Here is a 27821-nt window from a genome sequence, read left to right as displayed (position 1 = left end):
TGAATACATTCTATGAACAAATAAGTAGCAGATTCTAGTTCTGTAGCAAGTCTGGGTTCTGGTTCTGGACCAGGTGCAAGACCTGGTTCTGACTGTGGTCTTTGTCAACCAGGTCCACATTCACATCCTCTCCTTCCAACAGAACCTCTTGCTCCTCTGACATCCCTTTTGAACCACTAATGCAGTTTCTCAGCTGCTTTTGTTGTGTGCAGTTCATTAGCACAAAAAGCAGCCTTTTAAGCTTTGACCTCTTGTGTCGCAACTGTGACAGCTGTGTTGGAGCGGTGCCCAAATTCTGCATCCGAGTGTTCACTTTTTGAATAGTGTGTGATGTGACTATTGATTGTGTTAAAGTGAGCAAAAATGTATCCATGCATTTCTTATCCAAACTTCTTCCCTCTATGTAATTACTAAGTATTTATCAGGAATGAAAAATGAATTGTGATGTCATTTGAATTAACTAAGGTCAAATTACAAGTCAAACAGAGGATAAAGTTAAAGGTGGTCTCAAACCAATGAGAGGGACTGTTTTCCATGAGAAAATGTAGAAAAACACCCGGGCTGCAGATCAAATGTTAGCTGCAAGCAAGCCCTGTGTGAGGTGCCAGACGATTATCTACCAAAAATGTAAAACTATCCCTTTAAAGAGTCAATCAGCCAAGTATTTTGAAGGACACAGACATTTAAATACACAGGTAACCAGAAATGCTTTTGAACATTGATTTATAATTCTACAAATACTGGCTAAGTGCTGATATACCTGATGGGATCTTTCAAATCACTGCAGTTCACTTAAAGATCTAAACCCCTCCTTCCTGTTTGCTTCTCACTGAGACCCTGTATGAACCCCTTCAGCTTAATTTTCCCGTTGAAGAGGTGGGCGGCATTATCATTTAATCATTTTGCTATTCCAACTCTTTCTATTGTTTTATATACTTTTTGTGCAAATGTTCATTCTTATAATCAAACCAACGTGTCTGTAAGTGATAATCGCAGCACGCTAATGGTTGTGGAGAAATATTTCAGGGTTGCCATTCTTAGCAACATTTTGTTCTTTCTCATTTGTAAAGGAACTGAAGTGAGCAAGTTCACATTGTGGTGGTTATTTTGTCTTTGCTCCTTCAGGTATAAGATGCCCGTAAAGTGACATGGTTGTATATTGTTTTCACACGCCCCCTTTTGTACAATTTTCCTGCTGGAGAGGAACTGGTGTGGGCAGGTTCCCACTGTGGTTTTCAATTTTCTTTGTTGCCTTCAGCCTTCAGGAGGGAAATTAAACAGAGACTTCCTCCAAAGATCACGCTGTGTCCCCCCAATCTCTTCATCAGGACAAGGCAGAAAATGACCAGTTACACATGAACAAGTATACGTTTTGTTTCAGAAAGAATATTTATTATTTGCATACAAAAATTACTTCTATGTACAGTTTGATTCACTCATATTGTTCCTTATAAATACACATCACAATGTTTATTTTGCATTTACAAAAGAAACAGCAAAGCAATTTAAGTAATCACATAATCCGTTTGAAAATGTAAAAGTTAGAGAGAAGATATTTGATCTTGCGTTATCCCAGCATCCTTTGCCATGGCATAGAAATGGCCTCGTTTTTCAAGCAGGTTGCTTGGAGAATCAAATTCTATTATTTTGCCAGCATCAAGTACCATTACCCTGCAAAAGAAAAACACAGTTTTACGACCCACTGAGCAGTAGTGATACTGGCAACGAAAAACATCCTGCTCATATTTGAAAAAGATAAAATATCTACACAAAATGAGGGAAGAGACAAATGGTCGATTTTATGCTTCCTTTCAGCCTGTTGCACAATCTTGCAGAGATTCACAAGGAAAAATAACAAACAAAATAGTTTTAATATTTCAGTTTGCATTTACAAAAACACAAAGTGCCGACTCATCTCACAATACCAACCTCTGAAATGTGCCAAGTCCATTTGCAAAATATATAAAATGTAATTGATATATACGTAAAAACCTTGTCCTAACTCCCCTCTCCAGATCTTTTGCACTATCAGTGAGGCCACTGGAGACTTTGAAGTCACCAATCTTTTCATGTCTGATTCTTTTTACACATACTGTGCACAGAGGGCGACATGGACCTTGTAGCCAGAGAAACATCTGATCCATGAAATCTGATGGTATTTCATTGTAGCCAATTGTTTGAGATTCAAGCAGAAGACAAAAGTCAAAAGAGAAAAACTAAAAGAAGGTACCCAGTAAAAAAGACACAATGCACAGATCAGCCACCTAAATACTCATATAGGGTGAAGTGAAGTGCATGCATTCTCTGGCTTTAACGCAATAATCCTCTGGGAATCACATAAATTTGTTGCAGACTGTGCTCACCCTCAATGGCAAAGGACCCCTGCTCCAAATGGGGCTGTGCTCTTTGCCACACAGCATATTATGAACCAGGCATTTGCAAGTCCATCAAATTACCCCACATCCTGTTCCTATTTAACATCTTGGAGTGAGCCTTCATAAATCTAATCACAGATGCCCAACTTAATCACCCCACAGGACTGAAGAATCCACTGTCAGCTTGTGAATAAGCTTTCATGTCTTTGCCTGTCATTTATCATTGCTTACTGATGTATACAGCTTCATAACTATGGAAACACATATGATTGTTTCAGTAGCATATACATATATAAACTGTCTTCCTCTTTATAACTTTGTGATGGACTGGCGACCTGTCCAGGGTGTATCCTGCCTCTCAACCAATAGTTGCTGGGATGGGCTACAGCTTCCCACGATGTTTAATTGGACTAGGTGGTGAAGATAATGGATGAGAGGATCTTTTAAACTCTCTTATATATCATATGAGTATAACCTGCCACTGACAGTAAAGTGACAATTTGAAACTTTTCATAAAAAAATTGTCATGAAAGGAAAAAAAAAATCGAAGCAAAGCAAACTCGGTCTGAAAGAGCAATTGTAGTTGCTTCACCGGCAGTGGAGGGAAAAAAAATGAAGAGATTAAAACAGACATTAAGACGTTTAATCAAAACCTTTTCAAGCACGTAGACTCACCTGGAGCTGTCCATGATGCTGTGCAGGCGGTGGGCAATGGTGAGCATGGTGCAGTGTGAGAACTCCTTGCGGATGGTGTTCTGAATCAAATCGTCTGTCTCCAAGTCCACAGCTGCCGTAGCTTCATCCAGTATTAAGATGCGAGACTTTCTCAGCAGTGCTCGAGCCAGACACAGCAGCTGCCTCTGCCCAACGCTGCCAAAGAGCACAAAAAACTTATAGACTGCCTATTGGGGCACTCAGAAGTGAAAATAAATGGTCTAAAAACACTCAGTAGAACTAGTTTAGAATACATTAAACTTTACTTGCGCAAATGGGAGACATTAAGAATTTTTGGAAATTGGAATAGTTGTTGCAGTTTTCTGCATTATTACATCTCTGAAGATAAATGGACATCTACAGCCATTTGCCAAAATATCTAGCCACTCTGTGTGTTTTTGTGACCTGTTAAAGGAAGTAGGTCTGGATGTCTGCATCGCTGTTCCTTTTTTAAGAATTTTTCAAAAAAGTGTTTTGTCACCTGAGATTTTCTCCTCCTTCTGCAACTTCATGCTGCAATCCTTCATCCAGGCCGGATACATAGGTCTTTAGATGTGAGAGCTCCAGTACCCTCCAAATATCCTCGTCACTGAACTTGTCAAATGGATCCAGGTTCATTCTAAGCGTCCCAGAAAACAAAACGGGATCCTGCACAAGGTGGGATAGGTTACGGTGGAAAATTGCAAACACTGCCCATGTTTTACTTCATGATGTTTTCATTTAATACCTGAGGAATGATCGTGAGCCTGTTTCTCAGGTCATGCAGTCCAATGGTTGCGATATCTATATCATCAATAAGGATACGTCCATCCGCTGCTTCAATAATTCGAAACAGGCAGTTCGTCAGACTTGATTTCCCAGCTCCTGTGCGGCCCACTATACCAATCTGAGGGCGGGGAGAGAAAGCATTGAAGCAGAGGAAAACACAATGGCTAATAAAGTTATTGAAAAGCTTTCAAAGCCCATCTGCTTGGGAAAGTAAACAAAGGGAGTTTGTTTAAAAAAAACAAAACAAACAAACAAAAAAAAAACTATAAATGAATCCACATATTTGAAGCTGATATTAAAAATAAGTGTGAAAGATTTTAAACCCAAAGCTACCGAGTCAGTGTTACATCTGACAAAGACAACAGAAAAGTCTAAAGTGCTAATCATAACGAAACCTATAATTATCTTGGTTGTATCGTAGACACGTTGAAAAGATAGGAAATGTTAAATGTTTGCAGAGTTCCTGATGTTTATGTATTGTACTTGTGTAAAAACCAAGGCAAAATAGAAATTTAAGATTTGTAAAAAAGAAAATTTAAAAAAAAAGGGCAAAAGCACATATAGGAATAATCTCAGCTAAATACACTGGAAAGAAAACCAAAGACAGCAGATCTGAGCAACCAAAGGATCAGAACTGCATCCCAAAGATGAAAGGCAGACAGTAAAACAGGCTCAGTGGGAAGTACAGATGTACAGTTTCATTCCCTTTAAGTGGTTTCTTATCACTGGGAGATGGCTGTATACGCTCCAATTTTTTTGTCGTATGACTTCAAAGTTACAGCGTTTATTGGAAAGGTTTCTCATCATGTAATGAGCACTATTTGTTAATGAAGCCGAGGCTTTGCTGACACAAATAGTACGAATACAGATGCAGCCATTACAAAAACTTCTAGTAGTACAAAAAATACTCATTTTGTTATTTTTATTCTTTAGTGATTTATCATTTTATTTCACTGGGTGAATAAAGTATTTTTATGTAAAATTGTCTTTACTTTCATCAAAATCTCATTTAATTTCTTATTTTATAACAACAGCAGTTAATTCTTATTAAAACTGGGCGATCAACAGATTATCTGAACCTGACTTAGGAAACAAAATAACCAGAAAATATTTCTTACAGAAGATGAATTAAAAAGTCTCTTTATTTAATTAGCTTTTTTTCTAATGACAAAACAGGGAAGTGGCCACTGGGTTTAAGATGGAATATTTCTTTTTCCTTTTGATCATTCTTATTTGATGTTAAGCATTAACTCCTCTGAGAATTTATCTGCTGAGATCCCTTGAGCTCATCTAAATGGATGGATGAAATAATAAATAGATTTTGTGTGGAAACAAAGCAAAAGTGTGGAAAAGGTGGTCTGAAATTTTAAAGCCTGCATGTAGTTCACATTTACTGAGAAAGATCTTTCAGCGAGATTTCCTACACACTCGAGCATATGAAAGGAACAGTGCGTTCACACTTACAGCTTCAAGGTTTTTAATTAAGGATGAGAAAAATGTCATCTTACAAAATCTTTCTTTCATAATTAAATTTCTATGATTGTTTTTCCTAGAAATATACAAACTTAGTTTCTCTCAGAATACTTGTTAAAAGTTGCAAGAGGGAGTATTTTAAAGTTGATCACAAATTAAATAAACTGCAAAGTTTCTTCTAATGAATTATTTGTTGAAGCACTGAAGATGGTTTAAACGATCAGTGTTCAGAGGATCTTCCTCTACATTTTTCCACAACATTAGTTGAGCACCTTTAACCACAGATCATTATTAATCAAGAGTTTTAACTGTTTAGTACAGTGTTAGTAAAGACTGACTGGCATTGAATTCTACCAGCTGTTTATACACATGTATTGGTAGTGACAGATATAAACACAAACCTTTTCAGTGCTGGCAATGTCGCATGTGATGCCATGCAGCACCAGGTCTAGTCCTGGTCTGTAACGGACCTTGTAGTCTACAAACTGTAGCCTTCCCGCCTCGGGCCAGTTCTCCGGAGGCCGGGAGTTAGTTATCCACTCAGCCTGTCGAAAAAAAAAACAGAAGACAACAGAAGTAATTGTTGTTTTCAGTTTCAGCCCCAATCTGCGTGATTCAAGTGAAAAAAATCGCTCTGTTTTTTAAACGAAAAGGACAATTGAAGGAATTTGCAAATATCCTGAATGATCTATGTAATGTGTGTGTGTGTGTGTGTGTGTGTGTGTGTGTGTGTGTGTGTGTGTGTGAGAAATTTCAGCATACCTCATTCTCAAGCTCAGTATATTCGCTCACTCTCTCCACTGCCACAATGTTGGTCTCCAGCTCTGACGTCATCCTAACCAGCCAGTTGAGGGTTTGGGTCACCTGCAAAATCCCCACATGGAACCAGGTTGTGTTTACACTGTGACTACTGTCACACCTCTATTACTACCAGAGAAGCCATCATCATCACTGCCGATGCAAACATTTCAGCAACTCACATTTAGAGCGTAGGATATAGACAAGCCAACCAGGCCGCCATCAATAGAGTCTCTGGAAATGACAGCAAACAGGGCAGAAAAGAATACCACCAGATTTCCCAGGAACTCCAGACGGATGGCCAGCCATCTGAAGAGTCAACGACAGCCATGGCAACACACAAAACACACGCACAAAAAAAAAGTCATCATGCTGGAAAATACAAGTAAAACATGTCATCATGATTACAGGTATTCGTCAATATCTGACCTGTTTGACACGATCCACGGGTAAACACTTTTGAGATTTTCATCGACAGTTACTTCGTTGTGTTTGAGAAATCTGTCTTGATGTTTGTAGGCTCTGATGACCGACAGACCAGACACAGTCTCACCAAAGTGAGAGTATATGGGAGAGCGAGACACCGAGTCCAGGCGACGCAACTGTCGTGATGTGGCCACGTAGAAGCGCTGAGTGTAGAGAAAAAGAAAAATAATATATTATTTAAGGTTAAAATAATTCACCGATACAATATCTAACCCTTAATTCATGCAAAAAAAAGTGTGTACTTCTCATCACTAAATAAACATGTCACGTGTGTAATGAATTATATGAAGTAGGCTGATTATCACCACTTTCATTCTTTTGTTTACAAAGAACTAAAGTTACCATTTTCTTATCAGAGTCCAGTTGTAGTGATCATCCAAGGAACCTTAATCCTGGTCCAGCAGGGACACTTGGAAAACTTGCAGAACATCGGCCCTTAAGGACCAGGATTGAGGATCCTCTGCTTTGCTTTGCTTTTGTACAGGCTCAGAGTCAGTTCTTCTGCTCTAGTCAGTGTTTCAGTAACTTTTGTCAAGGCTGGAAAGATTTTACAGCATTTAACTACCTCTTTAAAAGTGAGGAGTGTATTCCTGTCCCAGAAATTAATGGATAGGTTGAAAAAAAAAAGATGGCAAAAATATTTAACCAAAAAGCAAAACATGCGGCAATAAGCGTGAATAGTAATAATTTTCACGCGTCCCCATGGCAACAGACAAATAGTCCTTTTCCTTTTTGTGTCTGAAAGTACAATTACAATTTCCCTCAGAAAGAAGGTGCCTTTTAATACATTTTTGGACAAATCTTCATTAAATATTCACTAAAACCTTGAAATCAAAATGTTAATACACATAAAAAATAAAACCCTTCCCATAAAGTGTCTTTAATACTGATTAAAATTCAGTATTGTTCCTGAATTAATAAAATCGTAAATTCTATATCTTCATTATACTCATCAACTGCTGTCTAAGGGGTTTATAATTGGCATAAGTCTTTTCAAAATGTGTAATTATTATTTATGGCTCACGTGTTAACACTGTAATATTTTATTGTCTGCAGGTTTATTTCTATACAAGATAAAAACCAGAGGAGATTGTAAACCAGTAAACAAATGCTAAATGCTTAAAAGGTCCTAATTTTTGTACTAAAGAGTAATAATTCTCACGTTAAATCCTTCTACAACCTTATAAAAAAAATCTTGTTTGTAAAGAGTCTGTATTTTGTACTTTAGAGGGAACTGACTTGCACCCCAGTGCTTCCTGAAGATTGAAATGTTTTCTATTCAGAAAGCCCAAAAAAAAAAGGGGGTCTGTATTAAGGTAAGTCATATTTGGCAAAATATGGATTGATTAGAAACTCCGTATCAAATGAAGTAGCAAAGGTCCATCCACACATTTTCCAGTTCTACACCTGTTCAGGGTATATACCGTAGACAGGTCGCCAGTCCATCACATAGCTGACACGCATGCTCAATCTTAGGGAGAATTTGGATTGACCAATTAACTTAACAAGCATGTGTTTGGACCATGGGATGAAGCCTGGGAGAACCCATGCATGCATGGGAGCAACATGCAAACCCCACACAGAAAGCAGAAGCCTTGTTACTGTGAGACGACAGCTCTCACCATCATACCATTGTGCAGTCTTACAGCAAATAGCTACAAAAGATTATTAAATAAAGATAACATAAGACTTTTTTTGTCACGTGCACCACTGTCCATAGTACAATGTCCAATGATGGTTTTTTTTAACCAGTTACCAGTGAAGAAGAAACTATGCAGAATTATGTGTAATTAAAGCAAATTAAATGTTTTATAAGTTAAGTACAAATGTGAAATTATTTGATCAATAAAGACACGTTTTGGATGAGATGAATCAAACTTTCATAATTTTTATCATTTTTTTAGAGTATGAGATTTTTTTTAAAAAGTATCTTTTTAAATTATATTTGCATTTAGTATCTTCACATGCAGATTCATGCACACTGAGTCTGTTGCAACAATAAAAGAATGAGTGAAAAGTAAAATAAAATTTTCCAATTCAAAATCTCCCAAACATGCTCTGTTTGGTTTCTCAGATCATATTTGCTAGCCTTGATGTCTTATTTTTGCTGTGGCAGAACAAATACTCTAATTGACATTTTATAATACAATCTTGTGATGAAGAAAATGGTAATTTTTTCCTCACTGAAAGAAGAAGAAGAAGAACAACAAGACAAAAACAAACAAACAAACAAAAAAAAAACTCAGCATGGATAATAACAGGGGAAGCACTGATTTAGAAGAACATAAAGGCTGGTTGTCATCATTTCAGCCAAGATCTACTTTATTTCAGAAAGAAGAAGCTAAACTACATTCTGTATATATCCCAACAGCTTGGTTCTATGGTAACAGAATCTTTGTCCTTCAGTCAGTACAGCTGACAATGTTTTTATTTTTTTACTGGCATTATAAAATTTGCATAGCAAATATCTATAATGTATTGAGAAGCAGTGTTGCTTCACAGTTTAAGTGGTGGCCTTGGTCAGGCAAGAAAGAGATGAAGTTTGCCATCAAGTTTACATTAAAAGGTTTCTTCCATGATAAACAAGTCCGCAACCATTATTGTACAACTATTTATTTTGCTGTTCTACTCTGATATCTTTTATATCATGAAAAAGAATAAAAAAGAAACAGTGTGAAGAAATGGGATTTATTTACAATTTTATCAGCAAAAGTCCCAAATGTTTTCTTTACATTTATTTTTTATTATTATTGTTATTATTATTATTTTATTTTAAATGCCTTCTATTTAATATGCATCCATTCATTTTCGTAACCACTTAGGCTAAGTCTCAATTCTATCTTTTACCCCTTCCCTTAGCCCTAGCCCTAGCCCTATCCCTAGGCCCCCCAGTGGAGGGGTAAGTGTCAAGTGGTGAAAATGTTCCCCTAAGAAATGGGACACCACTACACCGTGACGACGTCATCAAGTTGCGGCACTCTAGCTGCTACACAGAGGCGACGAGTGATTGTTTTCCAAGATTCCAAGATTATCGACAGCTGTACTACTTTCTGTTGTCTGGGCAATCGGTATATCTCCCATTTTTTGTATGCTTGTTGGCCAGTCACCTTTCCGTCCAACCACACTTCTTTTATGAATGTTCTGTATCAAAAGTAGAATTTTTTTGTTTGTTTTCATTAGCCCAATGCATTCCATTACAAGGGTAAAATACAAGTTGTCTATGAGATACATATGCATAGCTTGATTTTTTTTTATTTTTAATGTAGATATAAATACAGACTGTAGTAGTAATTGTATAAAAAATTTAATGCTGTGTAAACTGAATAAATGGGAACTACTGTCCCTTGAACGTTTTTTTTGCAGACATTGTATTCACAACATGGGAATTGCACGTGTAACTTCTTTATGTAATTATAACTTAATAGAGGCTTTTTAACAGAAATTAGTACAAGAACAGGAACGTAAACAATAAACTCCTCTTTTTCTGCTCTGTAATGGATAAGTGCCCTCGTGTGTTCTGGTGTCCCTGGTTAAAACATATACAATTTAGCACTGTGCACAAAAGTAAAGGAAATGCTACAACATATAGATGATTGTCGCCAAAAGAAAACAGCAACAGTGGTTTTATGCATTCATATATCAAACCAGCAGTTCAGCAAATGCTAGCCTCTTGTGCTAACTGTAGCAAACTTTCACAGAGCAGAACATACGATCGTAAAATAAAATGCCGTAATTTCAGTCTTGTTATTAAATCATATTTTAATGCTGAAAATACTTAAATTTGTAAACCTCTTCTTCAGCATTGGTAGACATGTTGCCGGTGAACGCGCTGTACAGGAACGAGTAATTGGCAGCCGTACGCTTCTACCCCTTCTTCAATGAAGTGTGGTTCTGGAAAATCTTCACTTTAAGGGGTGTGTAGCCCTCACCCTTCCCCTTTAGCCTTTGTCCAAAGGAGAATTGGGATACCTCTTCCCTCCACATGATTGTGCAATATGGAGGGATAGGGCTAAGTGGAAGGGGGAAGGGGAAGAATTGAATATCTCCCTTAGTCTAATTCAGGGTCGCGGGGAAGCTGGAGTGTATCCCAGCAATCATTGGGCAAGAGGCAGGGTACACCCTGGACAGGTCACCAGTCCATCACAGGACCAACGCAGAGAGACAAGCAACCATTTACAAGTTCAATTACTCTTTGGGACAATTTAGAATAAACAATTAACCTAACATGCATGTCTGTGGATGGTGGGAGGAAGCTGGATTACCTGGAGAGAACCCATGCATACAATAATGTTCATGATAATATCTTATTCTTTTAAGTCTTCTTTTTTCCTTGGCTTGGTTAGCTTACCTGTACAAAGTAGTAGATGACAGCCAGGGGAATGATTATTATGGCGAAGAAAGGAGTGGCCAGACAGATCACAAACAGCGTCCCCAGTACGCCCAGCAGACACAAGAGCCAGGAGCGGAAGGATTGAGGGATGGCTTCGTCTACTGTGAAAATGTCCTTTATGAACAGTTTTGAGAAAGTTAGTCTGGATTAAGCCATAAAAAGGCAAGTTATAACAACACTTTCAAGTAGTTTAAATCGTAATAAAACAGTATAACCAAAATGAAAAAAAAAAAAATAAATAACAATCAAGGACAACTGAGAGGTAACAGCCTGTATAAAACACTGGGAGAATAAAAAAAGAATAACAATAAACTCTGTCAAACTGATTATTTTTCCAACAGTGGTCTTATTATAATTCAGTCTTAATGAAGTTATAGACATTTCACATAGAACTGATAACTACTTTAAGTTATGAAATTACTGCACACATACAGAGTAACTGATGTTACTTTGTTACATGTTCAATGCCAAAAAATTCACTTGTATGAATTTGCTGCTTGTACAGCTCAGAGAAATTCATTTGAAGAGAAAAGTCAATACAACCCCATGTTGCAAGCTCACATAACAAAGAACCTTTGTTTGAAACCACACACACAGAGGAACATAGGGGAAAAAATTACAAGAGCCAAAATCAGAAAATTAAAAAAAAAAAAAAAAAAAAAAAAAAAAGTTACCTTTGCAAAGCGGTTCACCACTCTTCCAATTGGTGTAGTGTCAAAAAATACCATGGGGACACGCAGTATGTTGTTAAGCAGCCGTGAATGGAGGATACGAGAAGCAGAAACCGAAGCATTGGCTAAGATGAGTGTTCCGAGGAAAACAAAGAGACCTGCAATGAAAGGAAATAGAATTTAGATTAGGCTGAAAAAAATTTAAAATGCAGAGATGGCCACATTTTTTTCTTTCTTTACTTTTTGGAGAAATAGTTGCCAGTATTGTCAACATACAAAGACATCAACATATTTTAAAATTCATAAGGAGATTATATAAATGGAAAAAAAAAACAAACAAACAGATAAAATACCATACATGATATCTATTTTTTTCCCCATGCTTGTTTTTATTTGTTACCATAGTAACTGTAGAAGTATTGTCTTTTCAATGGAAAAAGTTCAATCCGTGGGAATCCACTCTGAAGTACCATCAATATTCCAGTGACAAATGATCTTTTAGCTTTTTCCCTCTACAGAAAGTTCAAAGTGAGCATTGCAGACATTTGTGGTCCCACATTCAGAACATAGACTGTCTCAGGAAATCGTTGTTTGTGTGACAACGACTACAGAGTCTAAGCTAATCAGGGTGCCCAAGATTTACCATCCTGAAACTTTGAGGTCCATCCCTTCTCCAACACACCTGAATAAAATGAAAGTTGTTACCAGGCCTCTGAAGGGCTGAATGATATGTAGAAGAGAGAATTCAGCAATTTGACTCAAGTGTGTTTGACAAGGGTTAAAAGTTGTAAGATGGTAGATCTTAAGGACCATACTTGGACCCCCCTGACCTGAATGAACAAATATAAAAATATCTACAGGTAATGCGTGACTGGCTAAATGTGACATGTAGTGTTTGATTGATCAACATATGACCAGAAAAGCACTATGAAAGTAAAATATGTTTCCTATCACTTTATATTTTTTGATAACATAAATCAATTTAGCCACTAAAAAAATGTCTGTAATGCACAGGCATGATGTGACTCTCATTGAGCCAGTAATTTCTTTCTCAACATTAAATAAACAAATGTAACTACATCTACAGGTAAACAAAAAAACTCTTGTTGTGTTTTTGGACATCACTTGCAAAATGGTAAGTTGTTCACTGCTACAGTAGCGAGTTTATATCACTGCTCTGACATGGAATGATGTTATTTGAGCAGATAAATATTTTGTGATTTTAAACAGTCCTGAAAAAGTATAAATAATAGTGAAATAAAAAAAAAAAAAAAGACAGAAGAAACCGACAAAGTCAAAGTTTTGGTCAACATGATTTCTTGGTTTTAAGTTATGATAATGATTGTGTTCTGATGCTCTTTGTGTTCAGTTCCCTTGTGAAACTTGCCCCCCAGGTGGGACTCCTGGACTGCACAAGTCAGATGCCTGATTATCACCTGTGTAAATACTTCCATAGAGTCATTGAGAGACTGAAATATATTCCCAGCTTTTCAGTCTATGAGTTTAGGTTAAAAAAAACTCCACACATACCCCGCAGATTTTTTATATCCCCAAACTACTTGATCCCATTTTGGAAAAAGAGTAATGTATTAGTAGCTAAATATCATCCAAAAAAAAGAATAAATAAAATAATAATAATAATAATAATAATAATAATAACTAGAAAACCTCTCAGCAAGCTCATTTCCCCTCATTGCGATTTCCACCTAAATGCTACAGTTCTGCATCTATTGATCATGAATCCACAGTGTCTTGGATATATTGTTGTGTTTGAGGCATGTTTATATCCTAATTTGTTCTCTTTCAGACATAAATTCTAAAGATTCCCTATTTTTCCTGTTCTTGATTGTAGTATCCAGAAATTTGCTAAGTATCCAGATCTACCGTTGATATCTTGTAAAACCTGCTGGGATCTTAAGTTACAAACACACAGACAGACAAACCAATATTGCCGAACACATTGATGATAATCAATATCAGCCTTTTGCCTCGGCAGCACAGGGCATATGAGGACATTAATACTGATTATCAGTATCAATGTCTTTCTAATATCTAAGATAATCTTCTACAACTATATGTGGTAACAGAACATTGTACAGCCTATCAGCCATAGATGAACGTGACACATCTCAAGCATGAAGTAATAAAACACACATTTCATGGATAACACTGACATGTCATACTGGGTTATACTATAGCTTCATACTGCCGAAATAAGGTTTTGAATCACTGTGCAGTTTTCAACTGAGCTCTGCTTCCACAGTCTGTAATCATAACCCACCATTAGTACAATATAACATTATTACAACCTCCTAACTTGGTTTGGGGACAGCATAACAGTCATAGGAGTGAATACATCTGCTTCCAAACTTTCATTATATTCATCTAAATAAATGGATAGAGCCATCAAATGTGTAATCTGTATTTCAAATATAAAAATACAGGATAAAATTCAGGAACAGAAAGGCTTCACATGAATATTTGAACCTAGTGAAATAACTGAATAGCTTAAAAAATACTGTAAATTTACCCTGAGCCACTCCAAGAGCTCCAAACACCCCCACTCTGGTGTCCCTCTTCCAGCTAGGGTAGGTCTGGTTGATGTATACCACTGCATCATTTGTCCAGTCACTCAGCCACAGATTCTGACCGATGAAAGCAATGTTCTGGATGAAGTAAATCACGAAGACCAGAACAGAATATCCCCAGCCCATCGCACGCAAGTACTGGAGGTACATTGAGAACTTCACCTGAATGTCAAAGAAAGAGGACCTTTAGGGTTCAGCTTGGAATTTTGGAGCTTCAACTTTGTGCCATTTGTTAAAAACAAATAAACAAACCAAAAAAAAAAAAAAAACCAGAAACTTATAATACCTGTCCGGTCTCCATAGTTTCCTTCTCTATTAGCTTCTGGCCTGCCTTTTCATCTCTAGCATCTTCAGATTTCTTTAAAGTGCTATTTTTTCTTATTCTGACACTAGAAAAAAAAAAAGAAGCAAAAGTTAAATGACAGAACAAAACACAATGATATAACTGTATTTGTATGCACTTTGCATGGATAAATACTTTGTACATGTACAGTACCAGTCAAACCTAATGGGTCGCTGTATCCAAACGTTTGACTGCTACCGTATATGTTTCCCTTTGGCATCATCTGCCACTTCCATGAGCTCATACCTGCCGCCACGCTGGCTGCGACGGATGCTATTCTCTCTCTTCAGTGTGTATGAAACTGTATCTTCCAGAGGAGAGTCTGGCTGAGCGTCCTCTCTGTCATGAATAAGTTCCAAATCTTCTATGCCTTGGTTACCATCTAGATGACATTGATCAGAAAAGAGAAAAAAAAACTAAAATTGGTATCCACATGTGTCCAATGTGATGCCAAAATGCTATATCAGGTTTAGCTAGGTAACAAAAGGAGAGCGTTTATGGTCGTAACAGTTAAAAAAGGGTTTAATTACCTGTCTCTGAAGTACTTCGATTTCTTTGCTCTTTGGCATACGTGTTTAGAAACTCGGAAAAAGCTCCATTGCTGGCACGAAGACTTTTGTAAGATCCGATCTCAGAAACCTTTCCATTCACCAGTACTACTACTTCATCTACATAAGGCAAGAAGCTTATTCCATGAGTCACTAGGATACGAGTCTGTACACACACACAAAAAACAAATAAATAAATAAAACTCCAATTTAACTTTCAAAACACAAAAATCTCATTTGTCAGCAAGTAGGAGTGTAAATCTATCATCACATTATTCTGTTTCTGTGCTTGTTTTGAACTAATTCTTAATACTCTGAAAACTGCCAGAAATGTTGTCAAAATGTCTGATCCAACAGTTTTAATCAACACTTTAATGTGCAGCACAAACCTTGTTTTTGAGAAGCCCATTTGGTCCGATAACTTCGTCAAAGAGATGTTTTCCTACGTGAGAGTCCACAGCAGACAAGGGGTCATCTAACAAATAAATTTCAGACTCGCTGTAAGCTGCTCTGGCCAAGCTCACACGCTGTTTCTGACCCCCTGAGAGGTTGATACCCTAAAAACAAAAACAAACAGGAAAAGTACAGATATTTTTAAGGTAAACGCATCCTTCGTGAACTTGAGGAGCTCGCAGGTCATTTACTCTATTTAATACAGAGCAGGGAAATTCTCATCCTGTTCACTAACTCTGATTTCCAAATTGAATACACTTGAACTTACCTTCTCCCCAATCTCAGTTAGTTCTCCTGCAGCCAGCAGCTTCAGATCAGGGGCAAGAGCGCAGGCCTTTATCACATTTTGGAATTTCTTCTCATCATATGGAGAGCCGAACAAGATATTATCCCTCACAGTGGCATTTTGAATCCAAGCTTGCTGTGGCACAAATGCAAGGGACCCCTGGAAAGATATGCTTCAAGTCAGAATTCCTCCAAAAACAAGCTTATGTTCAGATTTATGTTAAAGCAAGCTCAGAGTTGCTTCAACGACCACAAATCTGGATGTTTCTGAAAGTTCACTTTGTAGAAGGAGCAAATAGTAGAAAGGTTCAGTTTTGTAAAGAATTTAGTTTTGTAGCTCCAACTGAAAAGCAACTTTATAGACTTCAGTATTGTAGGTAGAGTCTAATTCCATCACATTTATTAGAAAACAAATGTGTTGTGCTTCAGAGGAAAAATCTGTTAGATCTAGCCATATTGATAAGATATAAACACCCTTGGAAGTTAGAGATTGTTGTTTAAAAAAAATGACATTTTATTGGCTCAGTATTTCCAAGAAGCGTAAAATCAAAATGATTCAATTGTTCTCTGTCTATACTACTTTTACTACATAGTAACTTCCCCTCAAGATGAAAAGTCATTCTAAAAAGAAATAAGTGAAAATCCTAAAACTGATCACAGAGATTCCTGCAAATTTTGTACGTTAATCTAATTATGAGAAAAACTTCTGAACATAAAGGCATTACATGTGCTTACACTCCACGACAGTTGCATGTTTGCTAAGTTCTTCTTAGCAAGCCTCTTGAGCACCTTACATATACAACTCCTAAATATGATCATTTTTATACTTGAAAAACAGTCATTTATTGTTTAGACAAGCTGAAAACTCAAAGTAGCTTGCAAAACGTTTTGCATGTTGATGACTTCTAACAAGGCTAAATTCTTTTTGCTTGGCAAAGAGAACTAGGATTGTATGTGAACATGTCATAAATGCTAACATATTTACAGAATTCTGCCTAGATGTGAACAACACAGAATCAGTTAGTATAGAAAACTATTAAAAATTAATCCCAGAAAGAGACAGAAACAAAATCACCTGAATATTAATGAACCCTTTGGTATTGTACATCTCTCCAAGGAGAGCTGACATGAGCGAGGACTTCCCTGAGCCAACGGCCCCAACTACTGCTACCAGTCGACCAGGCTTGATATCCAGCGACACACTAGCAAAACACACACATAACATGTTCAACACTGAGAGAAATACAAGATTTCTATTTTTGCTTATTGCTGTAATTTGCACCCAAGTAAATTCATGCTTAAAGCATACTTTTTCAGCAGTGGTTCAGCATCCTTTTCCCAAGCAAAAGAAGCGTCATTTATGCTGACAGCGGAGCCTAATGGAGAAAAGAGAGATGAAACAAATGGCAAAACTTTCCTCAGCAAACAGAGATGCTGCAGTAACAAAGTGAACTGCTCAGTAGAGAGAATGTAGCATATATATATATATATATATATATATATATATATATATATATATATATATATATATATATATATATATTCATATATACACATACATTAATGATTAACTTACTGAAACTGGGGTCATGTCGCACAGCATCATTGTCTATATCTTCCCCTCCCAGAAACTTCTCCAGTCTCTTCTTGGATACTGTAGTCTGAAGCATCCAAGAACAAGTTCAGCGAGCTTTTCAGCTACATTTATTGTGACTACATGGATCATAAGCTGCTGTTGTTTACCTGCACCATGGCAGCGATGAGCATGGGCAACATTGCCAGGGGGAATCGTAGGATGTTGAAGAGAGAGATGGACGTGAAGGCTTTTTCAGGAGTTAACACATTGTCTGAGCTCACGCTTACAAACACTGCAAAAGTAGCCAGGGAAACCTGCCACCGCCCCCCCAAAAAACACAGAAAAGGCAGGGTCAGCAATACAAGATTCAGAGACTAATCTTGTTTTTATTTATTTATTTCAAAGCATCTGATAACTTACCACAGCAGGCGCACAGCTAAAGATGAAGGTGGAGACAGATGTCAAGTAGGCAAACTTCTTCATGACCTTTAGCTCCTGGCCTCTAATGCCTTCCACCTGAGCCTGAAAAGATGGCTCCCATGCAAAAAGCTTCAGGATCTGATGGAAGACAGAGGGAGAAGGAAAGGGTAAGATTCATTATGATGCAAGCTTTTTTATTTCTCCATGATGCATTAGAGAATGACTTTAAAAACCTCCACAGACTGATAAAAAAGGCATACTCACCTTGACCCCATTGAGAATTTCATTCATTATTTTGAGTCTCTTGTCTTTATATTTCATGTTCTCAATCTGAAAAGAGATTTAATATCATTAATAAGCTTATCAAGACAGAAATATAAGTATCTGAAATATTGTACGGCCATCAGTAGCTGCTACGACTAGATCAACTTTAAATTAAAATGTTGTTAAAACCTCTTGGTGACAACACCAGCTTTTATCTTTCACAATTTAAATGCTATTTAGTGGAGATAATATGAAATAAAGAATGCCACAAAGCAAAATATATTTTTTTCATGGAAAAAAAATCTTCAGAGAAATATTTAAAGTTAGACAGAACTTTTTGATTAAATAATGCATCAATTTATCTGAAAAATGGTGCAAGACTGTATGATAGGAGAGAATAACAATGATTAAAGGTCACATTTGACAAGTGTGTCATATAGAACAATACAGCAGCGTCGGCTACCACTGCTTGCACAATACATTCATTTCCAGGGCGTTTTTTAGATTCCAATCTATTTTATCAAGATTTCATAACATCTGCAGATCAGCTGACAGCATAGTCATCCTGTAAATCTACTATTTATAAAAAATCTCCTTTATCAAACGTCATATGTGGAGAGCTTGGATGATCTTTCAAATACATTTATGCACAAATTTATGAGCACGGGTAACAGGTTCACATATTGTTGCATCAGGCTGTTTTGATGTTGATAACAAATGCGTAATATCAAAAGTATTTTATTCTGTTCATATATATATATATATATATATATATATATATATATATATATTTTTTTTTTTTTTTTTTTTTTTTAAATTTTATTTATTTTTTTTTTTTAATTTAATTTAATTTTTTTTTTTTTTCCTTTTAAATCGGAAGGTCATTTTTGATGATGGTCTGGAAGTGTTTCTATATTATACCTGCATATCTGTGGAAAGGGATGCATTTGACATTGGGGGAAGCAGCACTTTAAAAAAAAAAAAAGGTGAATAACATCTACAGTAAAAAAAAAAAAGAAAAGCTGGATGGCGAATCAAGTATTTTCTTCTAGTAGATAAAATTAAAAACTATATTAGAAATTGCACTGGTCTTGGTGTAACTACTCTCCTGTTTATTTTATTAAATGTACTGACCTGGATTTTTCTGGCCTTTGTGGCTAGCAGCCCATTGATTGGCACCATTAGCACCATTACTGCCAGTCCTGCCAACACAGATGGCCCCAGTTCCAACCACAAGAAAACAATAGACACAATGATCTGCAGAGGGCAGGACCACAGCAGGTGGATGAAGTTGGTCACATCATTGAAGCGCTGGGCATCAGCTGACATAAGGTTCACCGTTTCCCCAACTGTCGACTCTTTGCGGGTGTCGTTAGACATTACCAGTGCCTTCAGGGGGAAAAAATGATCGAGAAGCAACAATAAATAGAAAGTAAAGGTGAAATCAAACATCACAATTTGAAGAGGTGGGAGTTTCACTTGCTTTAATTAACTAGGGCTGTAACGAAATGCTTTAGTCCCGATTTGATTCAATTCCGATTCTTTAGGTGCTGATTCAATTTAAATCGCAATTCTCACAATTCTTTAATATTGCTGATTTTTATAAAGAAAAAATGTACAAACTTTTTTCTCTAATCTTTTCTTTTTTATTTCAATTAGAAAAAAAACAACACAACAGCCTGACCATCATTCTGCTCTTATAATGCCCAAGAAGACAAGTAAAAAGATCGATAAAAACAATAAAAATGACATAAATCTTATAATTGATTATCTGTATTTATTTGAAAAAAATCTACAAATGAATATTGAAATGAATTTCTAAATGAATACAGCAGCATGGAACTTGAAAGATGAACAATTGTTCATGCCATCAGTAAGAACAGACTAGGTCTTCCACTTAATCTGAAATGGTACAACATGTACTTTTAGCTACATTCTGATGGGAAACTAATTATCTGCTCTGTCATGCATTTCAAGGACATGTCGGGACATTATCATGCATTTAAATGGTTTTAAGTAATTCTAATAATTTGTGACCATTTAAAATCCATTTTACAATGTTTAGTGGATGAATGGAGGTTATGGTCACAATGCGTAATTTATGCAGCCTTGTCATGCTTCAGAGTTCCCTACATGCCTGCAATGTTTGAGAGTCTGTACATTATAAAAAACAAGACTGAAAATACCTTTCAGGTGTCTGAAAGGAAGTCATTTTTCTTTTACTGTCAGTTGTTACCTTTTTGTACACAGCAGCCATAATTGCCGTGCGAACCTTCATCCCGAGCACAAAGCATCGCTGAAAGTATTGCTGCAGGAACAAGGACTGAAGAATGGCCACCACCAGCAACAGCACTGCATACAAATATCCCACCCAGTCGTAGCTGGATTTGTCCTGAGTGAAGGATATCATCAGTCTAGAAAAAGAAAAGTTAATAATCTCAGTCCACCTCATACTTGCTTTCATTTACATATAAATGGTGCAATATATGCTTGTATCATAACTAATTTTGTGCTCTGTATTGTTTTCTTCTCTTCAAATGTCCTTCATTTTTTCCAGCCCTGGTTTTTGTCAGCTGCTGTTTAAACTAATCAATAAGCAGTAAATAGTTAAACTACATTTGGCTTTTCACAAGGTCGGAGCACGTTATTGTAAAAGCTTTGAAGTGGATCTTTTCTGATCTTTTTGATATATCCGAAGGTCCCGTTTGGATTTTTTTTTTTTTTTTTTGTGCTTCTTAAATACACATTTAAGAAGCGCAAAAAAAAAAAAAAAAAAAAGAAGCAAACTGGAACTTTGCTAACTTTGCTAAGTTAACCAGTTTTAAATCTCTGCAGTTGTTATAGGCTGCATTATAATAAATCATCTTGGTGTTCTACTCTTCTACTCTGCACAGGAGGTTGGTGATCAAGAAATGGTTAACAAAAAATAAGTAAATAAAACAATATTAACATGTTTGAAAGACTCAGGCAGAATTCAGATCTGATCCCCATCAATGATTTATGAAAAAGCAGGTTAAAGGGGAGGAAATCTCCCAACCACTGCAGTCTGCTCTTCAACTCAGCTTCAACATTAACCACATCTGCCTCAACACAAGTGACGGTCTGAATTAATGGTTTTACAGAGCTGCATTGGGGCTGATATAATACAAAAAAAACTTACATCTAATTCAATTAGGAGAACAAAATACATCTTTTTCGTCATGCTGAATTGCCTAATTTATGTAAAATGCTGAGCTGAGAATGTAGAGCTTTGACTGGGGAAGGACAAATTGCAAAATAATTGTGCTAATTAAATCGGATTTAATGGCTGCAGTGATTTTGACAGAGTGGAGAATTCCACGGTAAAGAATAAAAAATATTTCCTTTGTAGTTCAAATTGATTCATAAAACTAGATACACATTCAGGTGCAGGACAGTTTGGTTGCTAAGAAGCCAAAGCAAAAGTGACAGCGGTCACCAGATGCTTTGGAGCAGGGCTAACTGTCCTGCAGGATTTACATGTTTCCCTGCTTCAACACATCTCATTCAAATTAATCATTGTGCAGATCTTGACAAGCTGATGGGTTTAATTGACTCGCCGAAACCTGTTGGAGCAGGGAAGTATTTAAAATCTGCAGGACAGTGGCCCTCAGACACCCCCCCCCCCCCCAAATAAACTTACTTGAGGAGTTGAGGGCTGGCAAAAGCCAGCAAGTCCTGCAGAAGTTTGAACAGGGCTGATTCAATCAGAAGCCATTTAAAGGTCTTGTAAATGGTGCTAATAAGCCATGAATTGGGATAATCCTCTTCCTCCTTCTTTTCATCCTTTTTCTTCTTTTTGTCTTTCTTGCCTTTGTCCTCCTGAATCAAAACATATATGTTACATATGAGATCTTTGCAACAGCAATTTCTATGACATGCTTGGAAAAAAGAGTAAAGCCCTGTCTCCACCAGTGGGCCCAGTATGGAACGGTCTGGTGCAGTTTGGTTTGATGAACCCAGATCTCTCTAGTGTTTCCACAGAAACTACATCTTTACCAGGTGGAAGACATATAAGCATGATAGCGATTGATGTGACAGTAGTGGAACAGTGTGATATTACAGAGTGGTGCACCGCCTTCCTTGCATGGAAAACAGAGACAAAGCTTGCTTTCTTTATTCTCAATATGAGGGTTTTAAACAAGAAAAAATCCACACAAAGCTGTTCTTGCTTTGTGCTGATTGCCAAGTCACACAAAAAGGTACGACTCTTTCCACCAATCAATGTCAGTCCGCCCTTTTGGGTCAGACTGGTAACACTGGAACCCCAACAGAAAGGTCTAAAAAACCCTGTTAGTGGAAGCAGGGCTTTAGAAATGCTTCTAAAGTTTAAAAAAAGAAAAAAAAAGAAAAGCCAGTTTAGAGTAAAAAGTATGATGAACTGTTCATCTGTTTTTCTACACAGGCTCTCACCATCATCAGTGCATCCTGGCTCACGCCTTTCCCAAGACCATTTTGTGAGGCTTCTTCTGGGGATTTGATTCTGCTTTTGACTGGTTTCTTCTTCAACTGCCTGTGGTACCGAACTTGGGCTTCAGCTAACTCAGTCTCCATGGACTGTTGGAAACGACTGCTAATGTAAGCAGTACTGTCTACCTCATTCAGTTCCCACATGTCCTCCTGAACCAGGGGCCGTTTGTAACCTTTCACCACCATACTGGGAAAACGAGAAGAAACCATGTTGGACATGTGGTATATATCAACTGGGATTCTAACTGTCACAACAAAGACTTTACCTGTTGATCCAATTAAAAGTGATCCTGCTTAAAAATGCTGCACCTGCTTCTGGATTCTGTGACAGATAGATGAAGATGGAGAGTGATTGTGATGGGTAAACGTATTGCATATTATTTTGATTTTCACAGTTTAAAAAAAAAAAAAAAAAGTAACAAAAAAACTATTTGGGTGGTCTGTTACCTTTTTTGCAAGCTCCCGAGCTTCTAAGGGGACGTCAGCTACAGCCGAGAGAATCAGTGCAATCACCTCCAGACCAAAAGAAATGTAGAAAAGGCAGAACCGAGGCAGATCACTGACCTCCCCCTGAATGTTTGACAGATATTACAGGATGAGGAGGATGCAGCACTGAACGCTGCAGTGCTGATAAAAATGAGAACTGGTAATTAACAAAGAGAGGAAGGTAAAGTTTATTGCTTTTCCCCATAGTTCTTGATTTAATGACTCTGCACATACCTGCCTGAGTGCCTCTCGTAGGAGAGTCTGGAAAGGGAAAATGTCACACACAACCAGCAGCAGCCAGAAGAGGAAGAGTGTGGCGGAGTCTACTGCTCCTTCCTTTCGCCTTGTTGCTTCTTGACATAACAGCACAAGGATCTACCAAAAGAAAGCATGCCAGGGGAAAATAGAGAAATAAAAAAAAGGAAATAAAAGCCCTTTTTTGTTATCTTGAGCAGCTTAGGAAATGTCTAAATACAAAGCCTTATATGTACCCATGTGACTGCAAAGAGGACAGGGTTTGTGAAGTACACAGCTGGTTTTTTGTCTGTTGAACTTTCGGGGCTAGGTTCTCCAAATGACACAGCCAAACCTGCGATGGCTGTTAGGAACAACAGACACACCACAATCTGAGGAGGAAAGACAGAGGAGAGCGGCGTAGAGTGACATCTGTCAGCACCATCATGTCGGAAGTCAGTGCTTTCATTTTAATCTCAGTTCATGCCTTACCATTTTGCAGATATACAGCTTGGACAGGTGTTTCGTGTTTACTTGTGACCTTTTGCAGATGGACATCAGGTGCACAGGAGCACAGAGCCACAGAAACCCCAATGGGATCCACACAAGCACAGTCTGCTCCACACATACTGGTAGGTCTGGGTCCTCTCTTTCCAGGTAGGACGAATTCTGTGGCACGTTAACAACATACATGCATTACAAACCATCAGCCTAAATTTTACTGCTAATATCTCTGTGTTAAATATGCATTCAGCAATGACTCATGATGAAGTGAAGAAGCTTACATGAAGAGTCTCGTGTACACAGCAATGAACCGTGCAATGAGTTGTTCGTGAGCCACTGCAATGGTTTTTACATCCGTATTTAATGCAGTGCTGCCTTCAGGCCAGTTAATATTGATTTTCAGCCTTACCCCTTGAATATGTTAGGAAGAGCTCTCCTAGATTTATAAATCTTTTAGTTTTATTATGTTAAATTAAATTATAGAGCACACTTTACAACCAAAGCGCAGGGATTTGTAACGTAGAAGTCAGAGGCTGAATATGTTGGAAAAACTGTTGCTAATGCACATACAGAGATTAGAGTGAAAACAGCTAAACTGTTAATTTCTTTTAGTTGACACTACTGCTGCCTGCCCTTTTGCTTGCTAATACCTGCGTGCCATCACACACCAGGGATTGGCTCTGCTCACCGCACCTTCACCTCCTGTCAGCTGACTGGAAAGTTGCCAGACCTATCATCAACTTTGCAGACACAATCTGGGAAATATAAACCGGCTGCAGCTGTGGCCTCATTGGCAACTGTTTTCTAAAAGTGTTAAAACTGTTTGGCTGTGTGTTCTCCTTTCTTTGCCGACTGTCAAATGGTCTTGTTTCTTACTTGTTTGGCATTAAATAAAGCCCTCTTGTCTCCTCTTTCTGCTAATCATTTTAGTTTCTAGTTAAAGTTGTAATGTGTGTGTGCTTTTTACTTTTTTTTGTAATTGTAGTACTTTGTGTTGTCTGAACATATTTGTTGAAGCTGCCTCACTTTCCGATTATATTATAGCTCAGCAGGCCAGTTTTTTATGTCACTTATTTACTTATTCTTGGTTTTCCTTTTTGTACTGGCTGGTTTTGAGTTCATATGTAGCTGTTTTTTTTATTATTGCTTTCTATGCTTTAAGCAGATTCGTTAAACCCAACACTTGTCATTTACCACCATTTCTTTGTTCCCTATCACTGCTTGTGACAATAAATTCTAATAATTTCCATTTTAACCCCTCTATGCCAGGGTTTTTCAACCACTGTGCCGTGGCACACTAGTGTGCCGTGATAGATTATCAGGTGTGCCCTGAGAAATGATCCAATTTCACCTGATTGGTCTAAAAAGCAGCTCTGTGCTCATCCAGGGCCCAGCTGAAAGATAATAAAATTTCTTTTTCTTGTGTTTATCTTATTTATATTCAAGACAACTTTGACAAAATAGACTTTATATTAAAAATATGGGTTTTTTAATAATAATAATAAAAAAATATATGTTTTGGCTTGGGGTGTGCCTTGTGAATTTTCAGTGAAAAAAAGTGTGCTTTGGCTTAAAATAGGTTGAAAAACGCTGCTCTATAAAGTATGCTTTTTAGTCAAGATAAAAAAATTTAAAGCATAAAGGTGCAGACAGAAATGCTATAAACAGACATTGTACGTGTGTGCGCATTTTTTCTGAATGCCATAGGGATTTTTTTTTTTAAATTTATTTTATGAATAACAACAACAACAAAACTAAATGAATACAAATAAAATAAAAATTGAAGTCCATGGATTAAACTGTAATGAAAAGCAGAAAAATCTTCTTTTTTTTTTTTTTTTTTTTTTTAGAAAGTAATTGTAATTGAACTACATCTATTGAGACATTAATAAAATCAATCCACTAAATCTTTAAGTTCTAATGCTCATAAACCTTTTTTTATTTCTTTTAAGTTAAAAAATAAAAAAGGAAAAAGCTTTTCTGGATGGAGAAGCTCCACCTGCTCCCTGTCCATGTCAGAATTACAGGAATGTAGCCTTAAAACTAACAAACACACTACGGTTGGACATGTCGAGTCCTGTCCAACCTGAGCATCACTGCGCAGTCACATGGTGTGTTCACAAAATATAACACTTCAGATAAAATCTTTGTGTTAAACTCCTCAAATAAGCTGCATCGTTTTCAAGTAACAGTTACGGCATTAAATGCCTCTTTCCATCTTTCTGTGAAAACAACGTACAGACAAGGATGAACAGCTGGAAACAATTCACCTCACTGAAAGAGCTCTTTGTTTCTAATCCTTGAATTTTTACAACATTATTACTAAATTGTCTTGAAATGTTGGAAAAATAAATAGCATGTTCTTTGATTTATTGTGTCCAACGTGTCTTAGCTTCTTTCAAGGTGCAAGTTATGCCTGAGCTGCAATTGTATCTGAAGCTAGTGTTTTTCATCTAGAGAGGACACAATGAATGTTTTCCTTCTTTCCTTTTGTTTCCTTTCAATTTAACTAGCCGTCTGTTCAACTTACCCAGAATATTGACCCACAGTACTCCTCCAGAGGTGCAGCACACATGGCTTCTGTGATGGCTTCAGACGCCTTTGAGGATTAGACAACTAGACTCCTTGTGCCCTTTACTCCACTGCTGCCGAGTGTAATTCAGACACTGGCAGTCTCTCCTCCGTCCACCCACAGAGCAAAGACAATTGCAGGATGTGTCTGCAAAAGACTTTGATCCATGAGCCTTTTAAGCAAAAAGGATAACTTACTTTCTCCCTGTATGGATAAAGTACATGATCTTAATAACAGTCTTTCATTGTCTGTTATTAAATATGCCAAAAAATAACACTGTAATAAGAGGCAAAGAGCCAAAGTTTAAAAGCTTTTTTCGTTCTTCTTGTTCTGTAAAAGATCACAAGCCTTATGTTCAAGACTCTCTGGTGGTCGGCTGTTGGCTGCAAAGCGCTTGTTGTCCTCCTGATGAGAAAATGAAGCAAACCCAACAGATGTGTTCAAAGTCATTGACAAAATCCAACTTTGCACCAACCCACAGGCACTCCTCAACAGTCATGTGTCTAAAGTTCAACACTTTAATGGAGATGAGTGCCTGTAAGGAGGGGGGAAAAAAAGGAGAGAGATACAGGAAAGCTTGCGTAAGTATTACTGTGCAGTTTTCCATGTGTTAGGGAACAGCCCTCCAAAAAGGGAATGTGTTTACAGAAAGGAAGGGAGGGGTCTCATCAGAGCCCTCTTCCTGTTGTGGCTCCACTTCTCTGCATGCCCTCACTCCCCACGGACTCATATTCTCTGAGACCCATTTTCCTACCTAAAGTCAGATTCAATTATATTCACAATTAACTTGATTAGATTGATAATGAACTGCTGAAGTGTTTCTTTTCAGAGCAGACTGCCAAGAGTAGCTGCTAGTGGGCGGGAATTTGGGGGAAGGGACAGCGGTGTTCATAGGTTGGCTGCGTCTGCCTTTTTATGTTTCCTTCTCTTAGCAGAGGGAAGTAGATGATATCTACTGATACAAATGTGAAAATCTGTATGAATGGAAAGAAAAACCGAAAAATGACCAAAGTAAAAAATCAACACAGAGAATTGTTTAGACAAATATGTGCGCCTGTTGTTTAAGCTTATTTACTTTTTCATTTTAAGAACAAATGGAAACTCAGTTGACTTGTATCTGCTTTTGGTGATTTTTAAAGCTTGATAGCTATTGTCAATATGACCTGAAGAAGAAAAGACGGGTCAAAAATGTAATTATCTATAGATGATGTCTTTGAGTGAGTCTGTAGAATCTGCAAGAAAATTAAAGTTAAATTGGAATCAGGCATTTTCAGTCAATGGAATGACAATCAAGAGTGTATAATAGATAGAAAAAACTTCATTTTGAGCACTTCAGAAAAGTTGTGGCATAAAGACAGACTGTGTGCAAAGGGGGTAATATGAAG

The 27821-nt window shown here is 37.2% G+C and overlaps 1 protein-coding gene across 1 annotated transcript; it reads right to left on the bottom strand.

Moving 5' to 3' along the window:
* Positions 1-1541: 1541 nt before the first annotated feature.
* abcc2 (ATP binding cassette subfamily C member 2) lies at positions 1542-26459 on the bottom strand (the record flags this gene model as incomplete). The annotated part of the gene is made up of 32 exons (XM_079249225.1): positions 26395-26459; positions 23853-24029; positions 23618-23752; positions 23361-23501; positions 23088-23210; positions 22907-22962; positions 22584-22827; positions 21814-21992; positions 20389-20566; positions 19287-19541; positions 18153-18218; positions 17889-18026; positions 17636-17782; positions 17469-17553; positions 17202-17268; positions 16968-17094; positions 15876-16052; positions 15544-15711; positions 15137-15320; positions 14853-14988; positions 14550-14652; positions 14206-14425; positions 11679-11833; positions 10963-11118; positions 6558-6757; positions 6311-6437; positions 6093-6194; positions 5732-5875; positions 3817-3975; positions 3571-3737; positions 3051-3245; positions 1542-1671 (listed from the first exon to the last, which is right to left on the bottom strand). The coding sequence occupies exons 1-32, from the start codon at positions 26437-26439 to the stop codon at positions 1542-1544; spliced, it is 4686 nt and encodes a 1561-aa protein (XP_079105351.1). The 5' UTR covers positions 26440-26459.
* Between the last annotated feature and the right edge of the window lie 1362 nt (positions 26460-27821).

The sequence above is a fragment of the Telmatherina bonti genome, assembly GCF_933228915.1.
Source record: "Telmatherina bonti genome assembly, chromosome: 11".
In the NCBI taxonomy this organism is placed as follows: Eukaryota; Metazoa; Chordata; class Actinopteri; order Atheriniformes; family Telmatherinidae; genus Telmatherina; species Telmatherina bonti.
This window is presented reverse-complemented; position numbering and strand designations above follow the sequence as displayed.